Source organism: Hoplias malabaricus, chromosome Y (assembly GCF_029633855.1).
Source record: "Hoplias malabaricus isolate fHopMal1 chromosome Y, fHopMal1.hap1, whole genome shotgun sequence".
Classification (NCBI taxonomy): Eukaryota; Metazoa; Chordata; class Actinopteri; order Characiformes; family Erythrinidae; genus Hoplias; species Hoplias malabaricus.
In genome coordinates this window covers 49374727-49394917 of record NC_089820.1, presented here as the reverse complement: position 1 = coordinate 49394917, position 20191 = coordinate 49374727, and the positions used below count along the sequence as shown (strand labels likewise).

At 36.1% G+C, this 20191-nt stretch overlaps 1 protein-coding gene across 1 annotated transcript; it reads left to right on the top strand.

Annotated features, from left to right (window-relative positions):
• The first annotated feature begins 6553 nt into the window (after window positions 1–6553).
• LOC136679704 (dipeptidase 2-like) lies at window positions 6554–19049 on the top strand. Its single transcript, XM_066658369.1, has 11 exons — window positions 6554–6624; window positions 6892–7095; window positions 8288–8414; window positions 9570–9699; window positions 11235–11376; window positions 12298–12370; window positions 13387–13563; window positions 14612–14696; window positions 14793–14868; window positions 15286–15421; window positions 15996–19049. Exons 2-11 carry the CDS (start codon window positions 6956–6958, stop codon window positions 16200–16202), a joined length of 1293 nt encoding a protein of 430 aa, XP_066514466.1. The 5' UTR covers window positions 6554–6624; window positions 6892–6955; the 3' UTR covers window positions 16203–19049.
• The last annotated feature ends 1142 nt before the right edge of the window (window positions 19050–20191 follow it).

The window sequence follows — 20191 nt, the reverse complement described above, 5'->3', positions numbered from 1 at the left end:
AGTCCACAAATATTGTTAACAGAACAAAAAAAAAGTACCTCCAAAAACATAAACTTCAGAGTAGAAGGAAAAATATGTTCTTATAATTCATACAACTTTCACACAAAGTAACGAGCTGCTGGTCTTTTAAAATTAAAATACTTAAATACAAAATGTATTGTTCTGACAGCAAGAAAAATGGATCTGAATGTAGAATGTTATTTTATTTTATTGTAAGGACTTGTTTTTTGAAGGAGACACTTGATTCGTGATTCATGATTCGTTACAGTGAGGTCACTGGCCCCCTTTTTTTTTTTCCAAAATGGGTAATAGTAGCTCATGACTGAACTTGATGTGTTTTAAGACTTTTCTGCCAGAAGGTATGAAAGCTACTTGGCCCAGTCCTCAGTCCAGCCTTAGATCCTGAGGCTGCTGATCTTTGTACTGTGTTGAGGACTTTGCTCGACCTTGTGGACAAGCATTGGAAAGGCCCATTCTCTCTCCACCTCAGTCCTAGCTTCATGGCTATGTGTTCAAACATAGAAGCAGCTGGTTAAGCAATAAGTGAGCTTTGGCATTATAGGTTTCACTTCCAGCTGAATAATGAGCCGTTGTGGTAAAAAATTACGGTGCACAGTAAAATCCGTTCTGTTAAATGAACTTTAAAGCATGTGCCTATATGGGTTTATATGAATACTGCAAAAGTTTCACACTGTGTGTTCCTACAGCACTGGGGATCTTTTCATGTAATTTTACATTTAATGCATTTATTGAATTTGGTAACTTTATTAGAGTGTGTAAAACCAAAAGCTGTAATGTAAAATATTGTATGTTTGTGCCCAAGTCACTAACAGCGAAAGCCATCCGTCCTCTGATGCCTCTAACAAGCCCTGTTCCTTTGCAAAATAAGATTATCCATCCATCCATCCATCCATTATCTGTAACCGCTTATCCAATTTAAGGTTGCGGGGGTCCAGAGCCTTCCTGGAATCATTGGGCGCAAGGCGGGAATACACCCTGGAGGGGGCGCCAGTCCTTCACAGGGCAACACAGACACATTCACTCACACACTCTCACCTACGGACACTTTCGAGTCACCAATCCACCTGCAACGTGTGTTTTTGGACTGTGGGAGGAAACCGGAGCACCCAGAGGAAACCCACGCGGACACGGGGAGAACACCAAAATAAGATTAGAAACATGGAAAAAATAAGCATACAGCACAGAACTGAGAAAAGCAGAGAGCAGGAGAATGTGTGGAACTCGGAGCACAAAAGGACAGAACAAGGGGAAGGAGAGACTGGAGTGCAGGAGAGAAGATTTTGGGAAAAGAAGGGGACAGATTCTTGCTCAGCGTTTAATCACAGTGAAGCTGACTACCTCAAGAGGCAACTTGCCAAAAGTCGAAATGAGCTGGCCCATACATTGCTTTTTTTTTTTTTTTTTTTTTTTTTTTTAAAGCATTTGCTTTTTAATACAAGTGAAATGTATCTGTTGCAGGAATCACTGAAGAAAAGACTAATCACCTCATTAAAAGACTAGCTTTGGTTTGATGGCTCTTAAGAATGTATGTTGTTTATGTGTTCAGTATATTCACTGGGCATGTTATAAAGTGTAATATTTTTATTTAGTTTAAATGACAAAATGAGTGAGTGAGTGATTGAAAGACAGTGTGATGCCCTAGGATTGACTGGTGCTGTTTTAGGGTGTTTTCCTGCATAGCACCTGATATTTCCAGGCAGCTTCCAGATCTGCCTCAACTTTCATGATTATCAGGATTACATAGTTACAGAAGATAAATGTGGAATTAATAATTGCATTTTTACATGGGTGATTTGTTTTATATATAAACTACGTAAGGTAAATTTAGGCACCAAAACAATTAAATAATAAATAATTTGTTGATAAAATTTGTGCACATGTGCTTCTAGTGTAGGCAGTGGTGGGCAAAAAAGTGGCCCTTGTGGAGTCCAGTATGTACAGTTAGTCACATTGCCCACTCTTGACAATTTATGGTATTAACTGTGATCAACAATTACTGTGATTAACAAGTACATGCAACAGTGGGATGAAAAATGCAGATGTGTGGGTTACATTTGGACAAGTTAGCATATGCAACTCTGGGCTGAGTAGTTGGCAAAGACTCAAATAGCTCAAACTGGGTAAATGCACATAATTGTGGTTTAATACATGTCAACCCTCATGGGTCCACCACTTTGGGCCCATTATGTTCTTATGTTTAATCCAGAGTATGTCCCATGGGAACAGCACAAATGTGGCTAATTTTTTAGCTTGTTATGGTGCTAAAATGGGCCAGTGTTTACTTGTTTGCAGGGGTGGTAAGATCCAGTGTAGAGGTTCATCATTCAGCATTTCACACCACTTTAAAAAAAATAGTAACATTAATTCATCCTCCAAAATCAGAATTAATTCAGGAAATACATTGAATGATCACTGGATTATAAACACCTATATGGTTTCTAAACTCAGTCCATTTTATCAGCTCAGTTGACCATACAGGACCACTCTGTAGTTCTAATTTAGTCCATCTATTTCTCTGCATACTCTCTTATTCCCATTTCTTCCTGCTTTAAATGGTCAGGACACCAACAATACGAACATAGAGCAGGTATGATTTGGGTAGTGGATCATCCTCAGCACTGCAGTGACATTAACGTGGTGGTGGTATGTTATTGTGTGTTGTGCAAGTGAATTAGCATGCAGCCATGGGGAGAAATACTCCTCAAACTCCGTGACCTTAAATGGGATTACAGCTACAACACCAGGATCCTGGAGCTTTGTTACAGTGACACTATATTTGTGCCACTATGGTGCCCTCTTTTAAACACTGTATGTCAAACTTATCAAAGAAATACATTTAATGTGTGGGTGATTGTGTTCTGTTTCAGCAGTTTGTCCTCAGCATAGTGGATATCAGAACAACCAAAATGCCTATTAATCACTGTTTTAACAGCTAAGCCTGTTCTACTTTATATGGAATAAAAATTTGCAAAAAGCTCACTTCCCGCCACTGAGAAAAGTGCATCAAAATATCATCTGGGTTATAGCGCCATCTACCGTCTGGACATGTTGTCACATTAAAAAAGAAATTCAAAATGTTCAGAATTGTAATTTAAAGGGGAAGTCGATGGTGGTGAAACGCTGTTGGCTGGATTTTTAAGTTGTCTAAGCTAAAGAAGCATGATGCGCAAAACAGAAAGCTTACCAGATTCGAAGAATGAAAGCAGAGGATGAAATTATTCAAGAAGAACACGTGAGTGTTGTCTGTAAGTGGTGAAGTTTGACTTGTTAGTTTAGTCCATGGTGAACTAATATAACTTCATTTTTTAAGTGTTTGCATTTCCTTACTTTATAATCAATGCAAGTTTTAAAGAGGTATTCATACTAAATGTATCTAAAGGTTTGAGTGAAGTACAATTTGTTTAAAATTAATTCCAGTTGAGCCTGTTTGTTTTTTGGGAACATAGTTCCAGATTTACAGATTCATGCTCACTACTCATGGAACCTCTAGCTAGTGCCTGAATATCTCATTTTAATGTTAGCAATTGACTGCCGAGACTGGGCTTTAATTAAAATTGAATTCTAACCTGCTTCAGACTGTTCTTTATTAATAGAGCTATTAACACACTCTATACACACTATACACTTTTGATAACCATAATTCTTCTTTCATACAGGTATTGGTTTATTAACCATCATTTGTTAATTTTTGTCTCCTTGTTTTCCCCTGGTGTCTCACTTTCTCTCACATTTTTCTTTGTGACTGTGCTGAATGCATCGTTGGGTGATACTTGGTTGTGGGGAGTTGTTTGAGAGTTTGTGTTAAGAGTTTATCTGCAATCATTGTGGGTTGTGAGTCAATGAGTAAAGTTCCCCATACTCTCTCTGCACTACACGCCAATGTCCCTTGTTGCGTCATTCACTATGACGTTCTGAGGGGGGGGGGGGGGGGGGGGGGATCACTCAAGTATAATAGCTGAGTTTCAGAACATTCTAGGAACAGAACTAGGGCTGTAAAGAGTGAGACTAGCAACCCCACAGACTCTACACAGAACCCTCCCCCAACATTTTTATGACATTTGTTCCCATACAGGTGAAGGAGGAACACGAGTGTTTGGATTGAGGAAACACAAAAACACAAACAACTCTGAGATAGCTTCCTTTAATGCTGAGCATGTGAGTTGCAAAATCATCACTTAAATCTTGCAAAAATAAATATTAAAGGTGAAAAGATAATGAGGTAAGCATAAATAAAAAGATAACATAGTAACATAGTTTTGCCCTCTCAGCCTGACAGTCACTGATGTATTTGCCACTAGTCATTATATGTTTTTTCACTTGGTTCTTCCTCTGTCATTCTCCATCCTTGCCCCACCCCCCTTGCACTGATGATCAAAACAAATACATTGAATTTGACTCAAAATGACATAAATAGATATACATATTAATAAATAGGCCAAACCAACAAAGTTTGAGTTTATAAATAAATGTAAGAGATTCATTTTATGACAGGTTATCATAAGCTCAGTTTGGTTATGTTCAATTATTGTGGACTGCAATGAGCCCAGGAAAACAAAAGCTGTCATGGCATTATCACTAATGTGCTCTTTACTAACATTAACTGTCAGCTTTCTCACCTGCTACGAGCTGTCCATCCCCCCTCTCTCTATATTCTCCTCTCTCCATCTTAGTGCTGCCAACCAACTGGCAAATATATTCAACACATAATGAGTATTTTAATCTAATCACAGACAAATAGATTAATATCAATTTATAGCATGTTTTTCATAGAACATTTAACTGCTTTGGGCTAGTCAGATTCAAATCACACATTAAATCTAATAATCTGTTATCAATAATATGAAGATCATTTACAGATTTTGAGGATATAATAAGACACCCAAACTATAACACAGGTGGCAAGTGTGTTATATTCATTTTAAACATCAGCAGATTCTATGGTAATAAAACTGCTCAACACACATAATTTTGATCATTTTTCCTCCCACAGTAGCAAATATATTCTCTATAAAATTAACAACAGAAGCCTGTTAGCCTGTTCATATGAGCTACTCTATAGCTAATCAGTTACTGTTTAGGAATAGTTTAGCATTTAAGACAACAAAATGATTTTCTCTATTATTTATTTCCTTTTTTGGAGGGGGGGTGGTGTCATCCTGCACTGGGCAATGAAGCCACATAATTTTCCCCGTTCTCTTTTACTTGAACCTGGCTTTTTTTTCTTGAAAAACAGTTGAATATCCATGTTTGACTAGCTGACAACACACACACACACACAAGTCACGTTAGGAGTTGGGTGGGTATCGTTTATCTCATGTCGTCTGTGCTTTCATTCTAACGCATCCCGACAGTACTAGTCTAGCACCTTAGCTCTCTTCTCTGTCCAGTTCAAGGAGTGGACAGTGCTTGACTGACGAACATTAGCCTCCTAGAAAAAGTAACTAGATATCTATCTAACCCCTACCTAACATTAATAACACGAGGAATGACGTGTGATTCAGTTCAGATTAAAATATGATGAGTGCTGTTAATGATAATGTATTTGTACTGACTGAGTGTTTTAACCGACAGAAAGCCTCATCAGAACTAAAGGCACTTACTGAACTAACCTGCGCGCGCACAGGAAGAGAGGGGGGGGGGGGGGGGGGGAGTGGGTTATACCATTTGTGAAGAGGCACGGAGAGGGTGATTGCCGTATTTTCCTTGTTAGAATATTTTGCTGAAAACATATGTAATTTCTATTATTCTTTTTTAGATTAAAAATCAGTTTAAGAAAGATAAACTTACCTAAAAAAGATTTTATTCACTTATTTTTAGGTGTGCTTGGATATTAAGGGTGCTTCAGTAACGCTAGGGTGTAGTGAGCAACTCTATGAAGGCACAATTCTCTAAAAAAAACAAAACAATGTATCGCCCAGTGATACACACAAAAACAAACAACACTAATACGACAGCTTAAACCCCAGATATGCACAACTGTACACAAATAACCCCAAAACAGTGCCAAACATTAAGGGGGGGGGGGGGGGGGGGGGGGGGGGTTAAATCAAAGAAGGCAGCTGTCCTGAGCCCAATATAGTTCCGAACCCCACAACAGACCATAGCCTTTATAGTATACTGATTTAAAGATTTTTGTAAAATGGCAGTAATAATTATACGCAACATTTTAATGTTCATTTATTAAATGTTAAATAATAATATAATAATGATAAAAATAATATAAGCATTGTTTATTATTGTTATTATTATTATTATTAGTAGTAGTAGTATTAGGGTGGTTAAAGATTTATTAATTTTATTTATCCTTAAAGTTTCTGCTGTAAACACTGATTAATTTTTTGTTTGTTTTGGTTATGAAATGGGAAAGGTCAAAGCCTTCACAGATCTAACGCGTATTCTGATTTTTCTTTACTGCTGTGGGTTTTGTTTCTCATTAGTGAAACAGCAGGTGGCGTCAGATCAGTGCTGAATGAAGAACAGTGTAGAGTTTGCTGTAAATCGAGAGGAAATATTTAGTCGACTCTAGGGAGGATCCAAAGAGCGCTGCACAGAAACAAAGTTGAACTCTCCGCCCGTGAGGTTTAAACCTCTTTCTTTAACGTGGTGAGTAAACCAAATCTGTTCTGTGTGTTTATTGTGTGTTTTATAGTCTAAGTATAGTCAGAGAATCATTACATGGACTGAAACCTGTTGTTCATAATGTACATAAACGCATAAGCTTTCAGATGTTTATGGCATTTCATAGGTTTTTGGATTTATATTACATGTCACACGAGCCTTGGTGAAGAGCTCACCTAAATGACATTCATTCTCATTGAAGCTACTGTAGCTAATGTAAACTGTACTTATTCTTTCTCTCCTGTCATTCAGGTTTAATGAACTGCTACTGTTCTGTGTTTTGACTCTTTAACACTGGGATGAACAGGAGAACAACATGTTCTCTTTAAAAGGATCAGGCATCTGTCAATACCTTGGAACTTTTTACATCCTCCTTCTTCTCTGTGGAGTTGTACCTGCTTCCAACCTTTCCACAAGAGCTTTGGAGCTGATGTCCAAATATCCACTGATAGATGGGTAACAATATCTTTTTCTTTCTGGCAAAAAGCAAAGATGCCTAGGGCTAAACCATACAGAAACTTAATCTACCATAATATTATGGACAAACCGGGTGACGGTTGTGTAACCCAGTGGAAATTAATATCTGTGGGTACCGTTGACATATTAATACTCTACATGCACTTTATTATGCTATTTTTTCTGCTAAGTTTAATTCATGATTCATGATTTTGAGTTGAAGATTTTAGTAAAAACCTTAAGGTAAAATATGAAATGTACCATCATTTTGACACAGGCAAAATGTACAAATTTATCAAATTTTAAGTGATCGAGAGTTAGAATATGCAGTAGTGTGCTTTCTGTATAGGATACGTTCTTTAATGTCACTTTCTGAAATGTATTTTGACCAGGGATGCTCCAACATTTGCTGATAACGTTTAGACGTTTTGTGAAGAATGAATAGGACAAGTCTTCAACAAAACTGTTGCAAGATGTGCCCACAATAATTTTTTTTATTTACTTCCTTATAATCATTTAGTCATTAGTCATAAAAAATCACATAGTCATTTTTTAAGTTTAGCTGCTGTATAAGGACCATATTAAGAAATATAAGCTACTTACACACACCTCCCGGGACCTGGAGGTTGTTGGTTCAAGTCCCGCTCCGGGTGACTGTCTGTGAGGAGTTTGGTGTGTTCTCCCAGTGGCCGCGTGGGTTTCCTCCCACGGTCCAAATAAAACACACATTGGTTGGTGGATTGGTGACTCAGAAGTGTCCATAGGTGCGGGTGAATGTGTGTGTGTGTGTGTGTCACCCTGTGAAAGACTAGCGTCCCCTCCAGGGTGTGTTTCTGCCTTACGCCCAGTGATTTCCAGGTAGGCTCCGGACCCACTACGACCCTGAATTGGATAAGCGGTTACAGACAATGAATGAATGAATGAGCTACTTATTTTGCTTTGAATAGTATTGAACAAATTTTCCTCAGGACAATACACTCGTGTCTAAATATATTAATTGGTTAGCAAAATTATAAAATACTTTATATTTGGGTCTTATATCTTTCCTACATCGTATCACTATCAGCAGTGTGTGATTAGAAGAGGTCTTATGTTCAAATAGTATTATATTAAATTTAACTCTAAAGCCTTGGGGAATCAGAAGATCTTAAAATGACCTTCCAGTAAACAATCTTATTTTCTCATTCCACAGACACAATGACTTAGCTCTGCGTCTCAGGATAATGTTTAACAACAAACTGGATCAATTTAATTTTTACAACTACAGCAAAACGGCAACTAATATTAACAAACTCAAAGCTGGTCATGTTGGAGGACAGGTAGGTTGTCGTCTTCTAAATATTCATTCATTCATTTTCTTTAAACACTTATAAACACTCATTTTATTTTGATATAGAAGTTTGTAAGTTGTGTCAAATGTATCTCACCTTGCATTAACGGTTCTGCTTCCTATCCTAACCTTGTCAAATAAGGGTGCTTAATGATATTGTTGTGGTAGGTATTAGAGGTGGGCGATATGGCCTTAAAATAATATCACAATATTTCAGGGTTTTTTGGTGATCTGTAAACATTTGCTTATTTTGGAAACTGTAACTTACCACGATTCTGATTTTGTATAAAACACTAATGTAGCATATAAATATACCACACAACCAAACTGCAGAAAATTGTGTCCGCATATAAACAGCAAATTATACATGTATACACTTAAAACTTCACATTAAAAAACCAAACAAACACGGAATAGTTGCTGTGCTGAGTCATTACCTAAACAAGTCAGAATATCGTGATTATCACGATAGTGATTTTTTTTTAATGTTATTTTAAAAATTATGAAGATATTATTGTGAACTATATGATATGGCACAGCCCTAGTAGGCAACATACAAAGTCATGTAAAAAATAGTAGAAAATGCATTTCTTAAAGTTAATACTGAAACAATCACAATAAAATCTTATTTACTTTAGTACTTTTGTTTTTTGAGCAGAAGCTGTGTCTGTTATCAACAGTACTCCAGGAGTTTGATCAATATTTCATAGCAGTTTAGATTGACACAGGCATATGTATAAAAACAAAAACAAATGCTCTGAAATTGCTTTGAATAAAATATCATTATATTAACTTACATAAAAATTTAGAAACACTTTTCCTTTTTATTTCTAAAGTCGCCAAAGTGGAGATACAGTTGTTATTGTAAATGGTAGTTAATTATTTTGCAAATCTAATGTGTTTATTCTATATTGACTCAGAAACAGCTTTCATGTTAAAACAGCGTAAAACAGCATTTGAAAAAGAAGGCTTAACTTTAATGAAAGATTTGCTTTCAGATTGGCTTCCTTTCCAAACAGAGATTTTTATGATAGAGCTGAGTAATTGTACTAAGTGGAGGGGTGATATGTTTCATTAATCTGAAAACATACTCATTTATGTTTAGTACAAAGATTAATTAATAACCGTGTTTGTTCTGTGTCAGATTTTTGCGGCCTATGTGATGTGTACTGCTCAAGAGATGGATGCAGTCAGGCTGACCCTGGAACAGATTGATGTGATACGACGTATCTGTACTGAATACACTGACTTAGAGCTGGCCACCACAGCCAAAGGTATGAACTCAAAAATGAAAATATGTTTAGTTTTCTCACTTTGTTGGGAGTAAGATAATGTGTAAATTCTTAGTCCGGAAATGCATATTTTGGTTTTAAAATTATTGTAATTATCTACCTATAGCAAAGAGATAAGCTGAATACCAGTACTGTTACATTAAGATAGATTACAAAAAAAAATAAATAATTGTCGGGCCAATTGCATCATCAAGTGGAATTATCTGAGGCAACAGTGAAAAGTAAGATCTCCCTCAGAACATGTGGAAGAAACAAAAACAACATTGTCTAGATTTCTGATGACCCTTGCCTGTAATAGCCCTTTTCAACCAAATGAGCTCTGGTTCTTGAACCTTGGTAATCAGTGGGGAGTTGATGTTTTTTATACTTTTCTCCTCTGCTCTCTCTACTCACAGCTGCTGTTTTTTACTGTTTAGAGCAGGCTCAGATCATAGAGATATGTGATACACATGTGGAGTCGATTCAGAGTTCTGAGCTGTCATGCTAAGCTTATGAACAATGAGAACATCAGAGAAAAGTAGCCATTGGTCCTCTCATGCTGAATACAGCCCCAGAAAAAAAACACACGAGGCAGTTTTCTATTTTTCACATTTCTAGCTCTTCTCTTTCAAATTTAAAATGGGATAATGGGTAATTTACCATTTGCCCATTTCAAAATAAAAACGGTAAACAGATGCATCTGTTTTGTTGGTCTTTACCACTGCCAAATATGAAGAACAACACAACACGATGCGAATGACAACAAGTTGGTGCAGATCATCCCAGCAAAGGGCACCCCTCAGAACTCCCACCCACACATACTGACTCACCAGACACTGAGTCATCACACACCATCCATCCCTATAAGGCCAAAATTCAGCCCTGTGTCACTCTCTTGTCACCCTCTTGTAAACTCACTCACATAATAACAAACAGTTATTAGACTATATAATTTATTCCACTTTCATCTAGACCAGTGTTTATGGATTTGTTTTCAGCTTTTTGATGTGCATTCTTCTTTGAAATGAGCAGTTTATATGGACTGAAACATGTAGTAAACTAGTCCAGAACTAGGTTTGCTCCTCCCATCTCTTGTCTGTATGTTATAGTTACAGGCTAAAGTTCTGGGCAACATTACTGGAACCCTTGCATTTCAGATGCATAATTTATAATACATTAAGAAATAGGAATAAGTGAATTTAGATTATGAATGTATTTGATTGACCTGAGTTATGAAGTGACAAAGGATTACACTGTATTATTTTCAGCTCCCATGGAAATCCCAAAGTGAAGGAGATGTAATGGCAGGGTAATTATTGGCAATTATAGGCAACAGTGGTTTCCGCATCATTCTGAAGAAAATCATCTTAATTAGGGCACATTTATCCATTGCAGTTCGTCTAGCATGAAAATTGGCTTATGTTACGCTGTCATTTGAACAACTGTTATCACAAATAATCTTGGGACATCTAGGGACATTGTGTGTGCATGTTGTTTTGTGTGTGTGTGTGTGTGTGTGTGTGTGTGTTTCTGTTTAGAAATGAGAAACACAAAGAAGATCGCATGTCTGATCAGCATAGAAGGAGGACATGCAATTGACAGTAGTCTTCCAGCACTGCGCATGTTCTACCTCCTCGGAGTGCGCTCGATGTCCCTCACACACAATTGCAACACACCTTGGTAAACACACACACTTATTTGTACACACACACACACACACTTGTGTATGTATGTACACCCATACATAAATTTAATCATTAATTCAGAGTCACCTGATGGAGATAATATCAGAGCTGGAAATGCAGCCTGTATGACAAATTGATCTTGTTGTGATAAGACTTTACCATTGTTTTTGGTTAAAGTAATTAATGTAAATTAGTTTAAATTAATGTATCATGTAGCCTGTGTTACTGTCCTTTTTATCAGTATCTCCTACAGCGTATTTAATATGAGCACATAAATATATCCACTTGCTTTTGGATTCCACTATGTTTGTTTATGGATTTTGGGATTGTATGTAGTCACCCTCCACCCTATAAATCATCTGCCAGTTTATGACCACAGGACAGGTGTTGACCTGAATCATACTCAGTACATCCATGGAACTTATGCAATATTGGTAATGATAGTAATAGGTGTGCATAGATTTGGTGTGCATGTATTAAGCACAGTGGATTTGCAGGGCTTCTTACATATCATTACTGTCAGATGACAAACATGCATCTCCAAAATAGCAGCTTTACAATAGAAGGATAAAACTTTCAAGAGAAAGTCAATTAAAAAATATTTTATTCCAAGAAATTTTGGTGTGTATCATGAAATTGTAACACAATGTGAAGGACCGCTGCTGTGTTCAAATGATGTACTAAACTAAAAATGAACAAAAAATGTGTTTTTTAGCGGACAGTGAAGATATGTTAATATTAAGGCTAGGTTGAGTTTACACTAAAGTCCCTAACTGCATACCAGCAAGGTGAACATTCAGAGCAGGTGTTTTTAATTAAGTGGCCAGCAAGAACATGTGTCTAACAGCAGTTTCTTCTAGAGCAGACTGTTCTCATTTCAGGCTGTTCACGTTTTCCAACAATTTCCTTTCCTCAGGGCAGAGAGTTCCTCTGATATTTACTCCTACTATAAAAAAAGAAATATCAATGGCCTGACAGACTTCGGTAAGGTAATGGAATTTTTCTCTCTGTTTGTGAAAATAACTCTAAGCAAACAAGTTTACCACAGGCAGTTAAAACAAACACCAATATGTTTTTACCTTAATGTCTGGTCACATGCTGAATTGCTTCATACACACACACAAAAACACACACACACACACACTCTCACACACACACACACACACACACACACACACACACACACACACACACACACAGTTCCTGTGCACAAAACAGGAATATACATGTACAGACAGACATGTGCCACAGTCAGAGACCACCCTTTAAACCCAAAACATGATACATCCACAGCCATGATTCACAGCTAGCAAGGTGTTCATTGTAGTCAAGTAGGCAAGTTCCTTTGCCGACTGCCATAGATTTTTACCATAGTTTGAATACATAAGTCCACAGCACTCGTTTTGAGAACTCATCTGGTTCGCTTAGATGTTCCATTTAGATGTAATAAATTATGTTTTGTCAAGAGGTTGAAGGTAACATTTCCTTTTATGACTATTCCTTGAAGAATGTTTGTGTAAGCAATTCTGAGAGTTTTCTTGATCTTTTATATCTCTTCTTGATGAGAACATCCACAATTCCTCTGAACTGTCGTTATTTAATGTTTCACACAAGCTTAAACTCGTGTATTACTTCCATTTTCATATCTGTAGACAGTTGCTCAGAGAAACCCATGGCTGCAGTGTGTTAGCACAATGTTTGAGGTGTCAGAAAAAAATATAAAGCAATGACTTTATTTGCTTTAATTTTATTTTTTAAAATATAAATAGGAAAGCTGTCCATTTGCCAAAAATATATTCAACTTTTCAATTTACAAAAATTGTGTCATTTGGACAGGGGTTCCCAAATTTTGTATTTGACTGTGTATGACATGGTAATTGTGTTTACCATATTAATTAATTACATTTTCGTTGGCTGGGGCTCTCAGTGACATGAATAGTGTATATCTGCTAATAATATACATATACATGTGTGTGTGTGTGTGTGTGTGTGTGTGTAATCCTAGGCAGTGGTGGATGAGATGAACAGATTGGGGATGCTGATTGATCTTTCTCACACATCCTGGGGTACAGCACGTGCAGTGCTGCAGCGTTCCAAAGCCCCCGTCATCTTCAGCCACTCGTCTTCCTACACCATCTGCAACCACAGCCGCAACGTCCCTGATGATCTACTTGTGATGCTGGTGATACCACATAATTCACTTGCTTAATTATTACCTGTCCTACAAATAGGGCTTTTGAAGACTAGATTTATGGGTCTTATGCCCTGTCATAAATAAGGGTAAATAACAGGTACATTCTTGCTCATCAGGTATAAAGGTACAAACAAGGAAAATGTGCCATGTAAATTCAAAAAGGTACAAATATGTACCTTAAAAGCTATACTACATTCACTTCTCTAAAGAGAACTGTGCAGGTTTGAAGTCTTTCACCATATAAAATTTAAGATGCATGGCATCTTGCATCTATTTCTTACAAACGTACAACATTTAGGAACCTCTCCAGGTGCTATTGCATTTTGCAGCTGTGGCACATTGTGTTATTGTTTAAAATAAAGCAATACAATAAAAAGACATAAGTAAATAAAGGTACTGAATATCCTTGATTATATCTTATTTTCCTAGAGTGTACCCGTACCCTGGAAGTAGTATGTGCTATTGTGCAAGTTTATTAGGAGCACTTACTTTCTAAATTATATGGTTAAAAGTTAATAGACAATTGCTTTCCCTGTGTTACTTCAAAAATCAAAAGTATCTATTGAGAAGTTCCCTATTTAATGTATTACCAGTCTCTACACTTTTAAAAAGGCTTCACACTGGACATTGGCACATTGATGTGAGGATTTGATTGCATTCAGTAACTTAATCTTTATAAGGTGTTTGTGATGTTGAATGATTAGTTATAGATGATGAAAGCCACTCCTCCCAGTGGTATTTTATGGAGCTTTATTAGTCTAGAAAACCCTATTTCTATATTTCCAAAGACTTTCCAAAGTTTGCAGTTTGGCTCAACTATGTCATATACAGCACTTTTCTATAAGATTGTAAAAGACTGTATGTATACAAGGTTGACTTTATCTACATTGTGTAAATCTTTTTCCCCATCAAACATTCCTTTTATATTATATACTGAAAACCAGTCTCTATTTCTGAGCAGTCCATATTATAAGATATAAGTTATTAGTATCTGACGTTTTAGTATAATTAACTGAATTCTCATTTTCTATGTTAGAAAAAGAATGGAGGGCTCATCATGGTGAACTTCCACAGTGGTTTCATAGCATGTGAAGGAATAGCAAACATCTCAACTGTAGCCAGTGAGTGCAGCACCAAAACAAATGTTGCTCAGGTATCTTCATATTGCATTGGTCTGCTCATTGTTCAGCCTTTTCTTAAACTCACTTGCATTGCAGATCATTTGGACTATCTAAAGCAAATAGCAGGATATGAACATCTTGGCATTGGAGGGGACTATGATGGAGCAAATGGGTAAGTGAATGCTTGTGCTGATGAAACCATGTCATTTTAGTCCTTTTCTCACATTAACAGTGGAATTGTACTGCTTTGTGTATTTATTTATTTATTTCACCTAACTTGAACTTTGCAAATAACTTGTACAGGGCTAAATATTTTCTTGCTCTATTGGTCTCCTCGCATGCTGGCTGCTCCAAGTGTGTGTGAGAAAGTGCACCTAGTGCTCTAGTGTGTGTGTGTGTTCATGGCCACTGATGGGTTTAGTCTATAGTTCACCTCTTACTTCAGAGCAATTTTCCAACTTCAGCTAGAAGTAAAATGACCTGAGGATAGGGCGTGTAATTACTCTTTAAATGGTGAACATATTTCCTCCAGTCGTGCAAGACAAAGGAAACTATATGCAGTATTTTTAGTGTTTGCGTGTGGGTCTAGATTTCCTCAAGGTCTGGAGGATGTGTCTAAATACCCCGCTCTGATTGGTGAGCTGTTGTGGAGGGGGTGGAATGAGACGGAACTGGCCAGTGTGCTCAGACTCAACTTCCTCAGAGTGTTTGAAAATGTAGAGAAGGTCAGTATGCTCTTCCTCTGTTAGAAGATTGAAAGTAATGAAGCATTACTCATTTTATTTATTTATTTATTTATTTATAATTATTTTATTGAATATTATTGATTTTATTCATGCAAATAAAATTAAGCTGACACAACAAAGTGAACATAATTTAGTGAAAGAAGATATCAAGCAATTATATTTTGTTAACTAATGAGTGGGGTGTATTTAGAGGGAATATATATCACTTTTGGAAGTATTATATAAAAAAAAAATGGAAAAGATGGAAAGGTTTGATATCCTTGTCCTAGGGTGTTTACTGAATGTCACTGTTATGTCATCAAATACTTTTATTTATTTATTTTTTGACCTTCATTTGACATTTATTTTAGCTTTGGGTTCAAAAGAAGGACATTGAAAATTTAAAATTAAAACAGTATTATATACGCTGTGGGCAATAAATATTTGCTTGCATGCAAATTTAAAGTTATAGAAATTTTAAAGGACTGAGTGGTATAGATATACCTGATTTTGAAGTATAAAATTTTTTCCCTCTTTCTTTATCTTTTTCCTCTCATGCTACTCTACTCTGCAGGTACGTGATGAGCTAAGTGACACTCGTCCAAGTGAGGTTCAGATTCCTTTCATAGAGGCCAATAACTCCTGCCGTATGGAGCTGAAGCCTCCGGTCATTCCCAAAACTGGAAACGTGTACAGCGTGTCTGGAGGTTTTCCTTTACTTTTTATGAGTGCTCTGTGCTGGACTATTGTCCCATTTCAATGTCTCCTGCTGTATTGCTAGAGCAGCAAGGTATTTTTCAACACATGTACACAACATATATACATGTCTTATATCACAGTATGAACACTCATGGTCAACACAAACATATCCCCTACAGGGAACAAACATAAATCTGGTATATTTATATATTTAAAAAGTATTACACTGTCACAGGCCACATGTTCAGCAACACTGGGAATCATAGTTTTGCATGTTCAGAAATGTGTTTGTTTTAGAGCGAAAGCTTATTTTGTAGGGCATTAATATTCAGTTAAAATAATCCGAAAACTGTCATGAGCAGGGTTACCAATATTTCTGCATAAATCTGTGTATAGAAACCCTAACCAATCAAAAACTGATAGTAGAATATAATATCAATTATCATATCATATCATAATATGAGTCCTATCATTAGGACTGATGGAAGACTGTAGTTCGAGTTAAAACTCCAGGGACAACAAAGCAAATGTTATTTCTGAAGATGATGACACACACATATGTAAATGTACAGGACTTTTAGAATTCCAAAACACCTCAACTGGAATATTCAGCTGCTTTCAGCAGTTTTCAGAGGATTCATATAAAGTGTCTAGTTATTCCCATGTTAGTGATGTCTAGAACATTATTCCTTTGGGTATCATTGTTGACTAAATAATTTCCTTAGGCTTCTTTTATGGAAGAGCTCTTTTTGAACACGGGGTAGATGTTCCACAAAATACCTTGTGTATGTGTACAAATACATGTAAAACTACTTGTATTGTATATCATAGATGTTATATGCTTATATGTAGCTTTAAACTCAAAACACATGTAGCCAACTTAGCCTGGATAGTACCATCTGAGGTACTGTCCCTGCACACAGTGCCGAACACAAGACAGGTATATGTCCATACAGTATTGGTAGGCATTTATCAAATGCAAAGTTTTTAAATACATTTTACAAACTATATAATACAATGAAGTTAGTTATAGTCACAGATATATCAAATATTTGTAGACACGTTAGTACTTGAAGGTGTACCCACTATGGACACAGATGTTCAGTAGTGCATGCTTAAATTGTATAATTTATGTAGAAAAGCATGTAATGGAATATTCTGGAGCAGCTGCAGGTGAGTTTAGCATAGCAATGTCCAATGCCAAGCATTCATTTAAGGAGTATGAAGCCCACCCAGCACTAGAGCAGTGGAACTGCATTCTCTGGAGTGATGGAGCTCCATCCAGTATGTTTTGTATTAGCTGGAGAGACATTTGTGATACAAATATTAACATCCTATAAAAGAGTCAAAGAAATGTTCAAACATCTCCCCAGAAATGTAGAGGCTGTCATAGCATCAAAGGGACACAAATGTTATTAGATTTCCAGTACATCCAAAACTCTGCAGCTAGAGTTCTTATGTCTAACAAGCGCACTTCACATATTACACCTGTCCTCCAGCAACTGCACTGGCTCCCTCTTTATTTCTCAGATAAAATATAAAATTCTTCTTCTAACCTTTAAAGCTTTACATGGCTTGGCTCCTGTTTATCTTTCTGATCTGCTTCTCCCTTACGGTCACTCTCGCACACTTGGATCTAACAACACTGGACCTCTTACTGTCCCTCATATCAGACACTCAACCATGGGTGGCAGATGCTTTAGTGCAGCTGCTCCCAGTCTTTGGATCACTATGCCTCAATCTCTTCATCTCTGTTCATGACTGTTTTCCTCTAAATCTCTGCTTAAAACTATCCTCTTCTCTTCATCCTTGATTATTTATTTTTGTAACGACTCCTTGGGTTTGTGAAAGGCATTATATAAATGTAACTTATTATTACCTTTACTTTTAGAAGAATTATTACATAATGAAGAAAAAGTGATGAGTGTGCACATACATCAACATGCGAACCAGCGTGTATGTGTTCATTACACGAGGCCAGTTAAATCTTTTGGGACATAAGTTTAGATATGTAACATGGATCAGGAAGTATGATGGGTTTCCAAGAAATACATACAAATCACATGCAAAGCCAGCTTCATTTGCACTTATACTTCTAACGCAAGTGTACAGTCTACTCTAATGTAAAAGGTAACAAGGGTTCAATTATTTCTCAAATAAATGTACAGGTGTGATTTTTGTGAATCAGAAATCATCATCACTGTCCGATTAAAAACATGTATCTCCCAAAATAGTACCTTTACAGAAGAACGAAAAAACCTTCTTAACTTTCAAAGGAAGCTGTAAAAGATTTTATTCCAAGTAATTTTGGAGCCTTTCTATTGGTACATTCATCATGTAATGTCCACACAATGTGAAGGACATGTGTTTAAATGATGTAGTAAACTAAAAATCAACAAAAATGGAGATACATGTTTTTATTAGTCAGAAACAATATGAAGTTTCACTGCTTTAATGTGAACCAATACCATGTTACTTCTGCTGTGCCCTCAGTAACATCTGAGGGGAATGTAACACAGAAAAAACATTAGAGAGAAAATCTCATCCGGTGCTGTCAATTCTTTGACAATCATTTAAAATTAGAGATCTTTAAGATTAAAAGAAAATAATTATCCTATAATCTATTTAAATTTTATACTGTAAAAAAACATTTCTAATAATCTCTTACACGGTATATTCTTTTTATTGTGATTTCTGTATTATGTGAAAAATATAAAGTCATATCATTTTCATGACTGACATGAGATATCATACTGGTAATGTGGCATAGCAAGCATAGCATCCTAAACCTATGCTACCTCAGCAGTGTTGGTATAGTTTGTTACAGAAATGTTAACCTGTGAAAGAAATGGTTTCTAATTATGGCTTTAAAGGGGTTATTCTAAATATTTAATATCATTTAGAAATTTGGATGCAAACAATCATTGAAGGTGGTTTGATGAGAAATGCTCCATTCTAGAGAAAAGTCTAAAATTCAAATGGTTTACAGTGGCAGTGGTGGTGATAGGAAGCAGATGTCTGCCTCTGAAAGATACCTTTAATTGTGGTTATGAATAAGTTGTGTGATGAATGAGGAACAGTTTTATGCATTTTCTGAAATGTTTAATGTTAAGATATTGTTGTACCTTACGTATAAACCACGACATAAGGTTAAACCACTGAATGATATTACATCTTAAACAAAGAATTTGTAATCCTTTTTAACATATTCATCTATCATCTTCATTTTAATGTGAATGTAAACTAGATTGACTACACTCCATATCAGTCTTCATGTTTAGTCTGCATTATTAAACAATGTATTTATGTAAAAAACAAATACTAATGATGACTTGACATTAATACTAAGAAATATACCTGTATAATGTAATAATGTGCCTTCTCAGGGGCTGTGTATTGTGTTCAGACAATTTACATATAACCCACAAATATGACTGTGGCAAAAAAATTCAGATTATGCAGCTAATGATGTGGCCCAGTTAGAGGCCTGTCAGGTCCCGGAGTGTTCCACTTTATTTCTGTGTTTGCATATGACCTTTAGACTGATTTGCATCCACAGCAAAACGAATGAGTTTTTAGCTCATAGTACAAAGTCATATAGTCACACAGGTCTGGCACTTTTCATTTTATAGAACATTATTTATTAATATTTACTGTGTAACAAAGGCATTTACTTCCCTATAGAGAAACTTCATTCTACAAGTACAAACAAATGGTTTACACTGCAGTTGTTTATATTTACTTCCATATGTAATACCTATGTGATTGCATTTTGGAATCTGAAAACATTTCACTTAAAAAAATTACAAATCAAATCTCTTTCACAAATCCAGTACAAAAGCCTTAATTTATAAAATCATTGCATCTTTTCACCCAATATCCACATCTGAATACAATCCCACTGCACCTTCTTGAATCATTATCTACAACTTAACTTCAATACAATGGGGAGTAAATGTACATAAATAAGAAAAATAAATAAAGTACAACTTTTCAAACCACTCTAAATAAAATTTGTGTTTGGCATGTTTTCTAAAATCTATTGTCCAACAGAGGCGAATACAGTGTGCG

Excerpts from the sequence above, each read along its gene's own strand:
- LOC136679704 (XM_066658369.1), top strand. The coding sequence starts at position 6,956 with ATGTTCTCTTTAAAAGGATCAGGCATCTGTCAATACCTTGGAACTTTT. Across the intron at positions 8,415-9,569 it reads CTGGTCATGTTGGAGGACAG|ATTTTTGCGGCCTATGTGAT; the intron begins GTAGGTTGTCGT and ends GTTCTGTGTCAG. Across the intron at positions 13,564-14,611 it reads ATGATCTACTTGTGATGCTG|AAAAAGAATGGAGGGCTCAT; the intron begins GTGATACCACAT and ends TTTCTATGTTAG.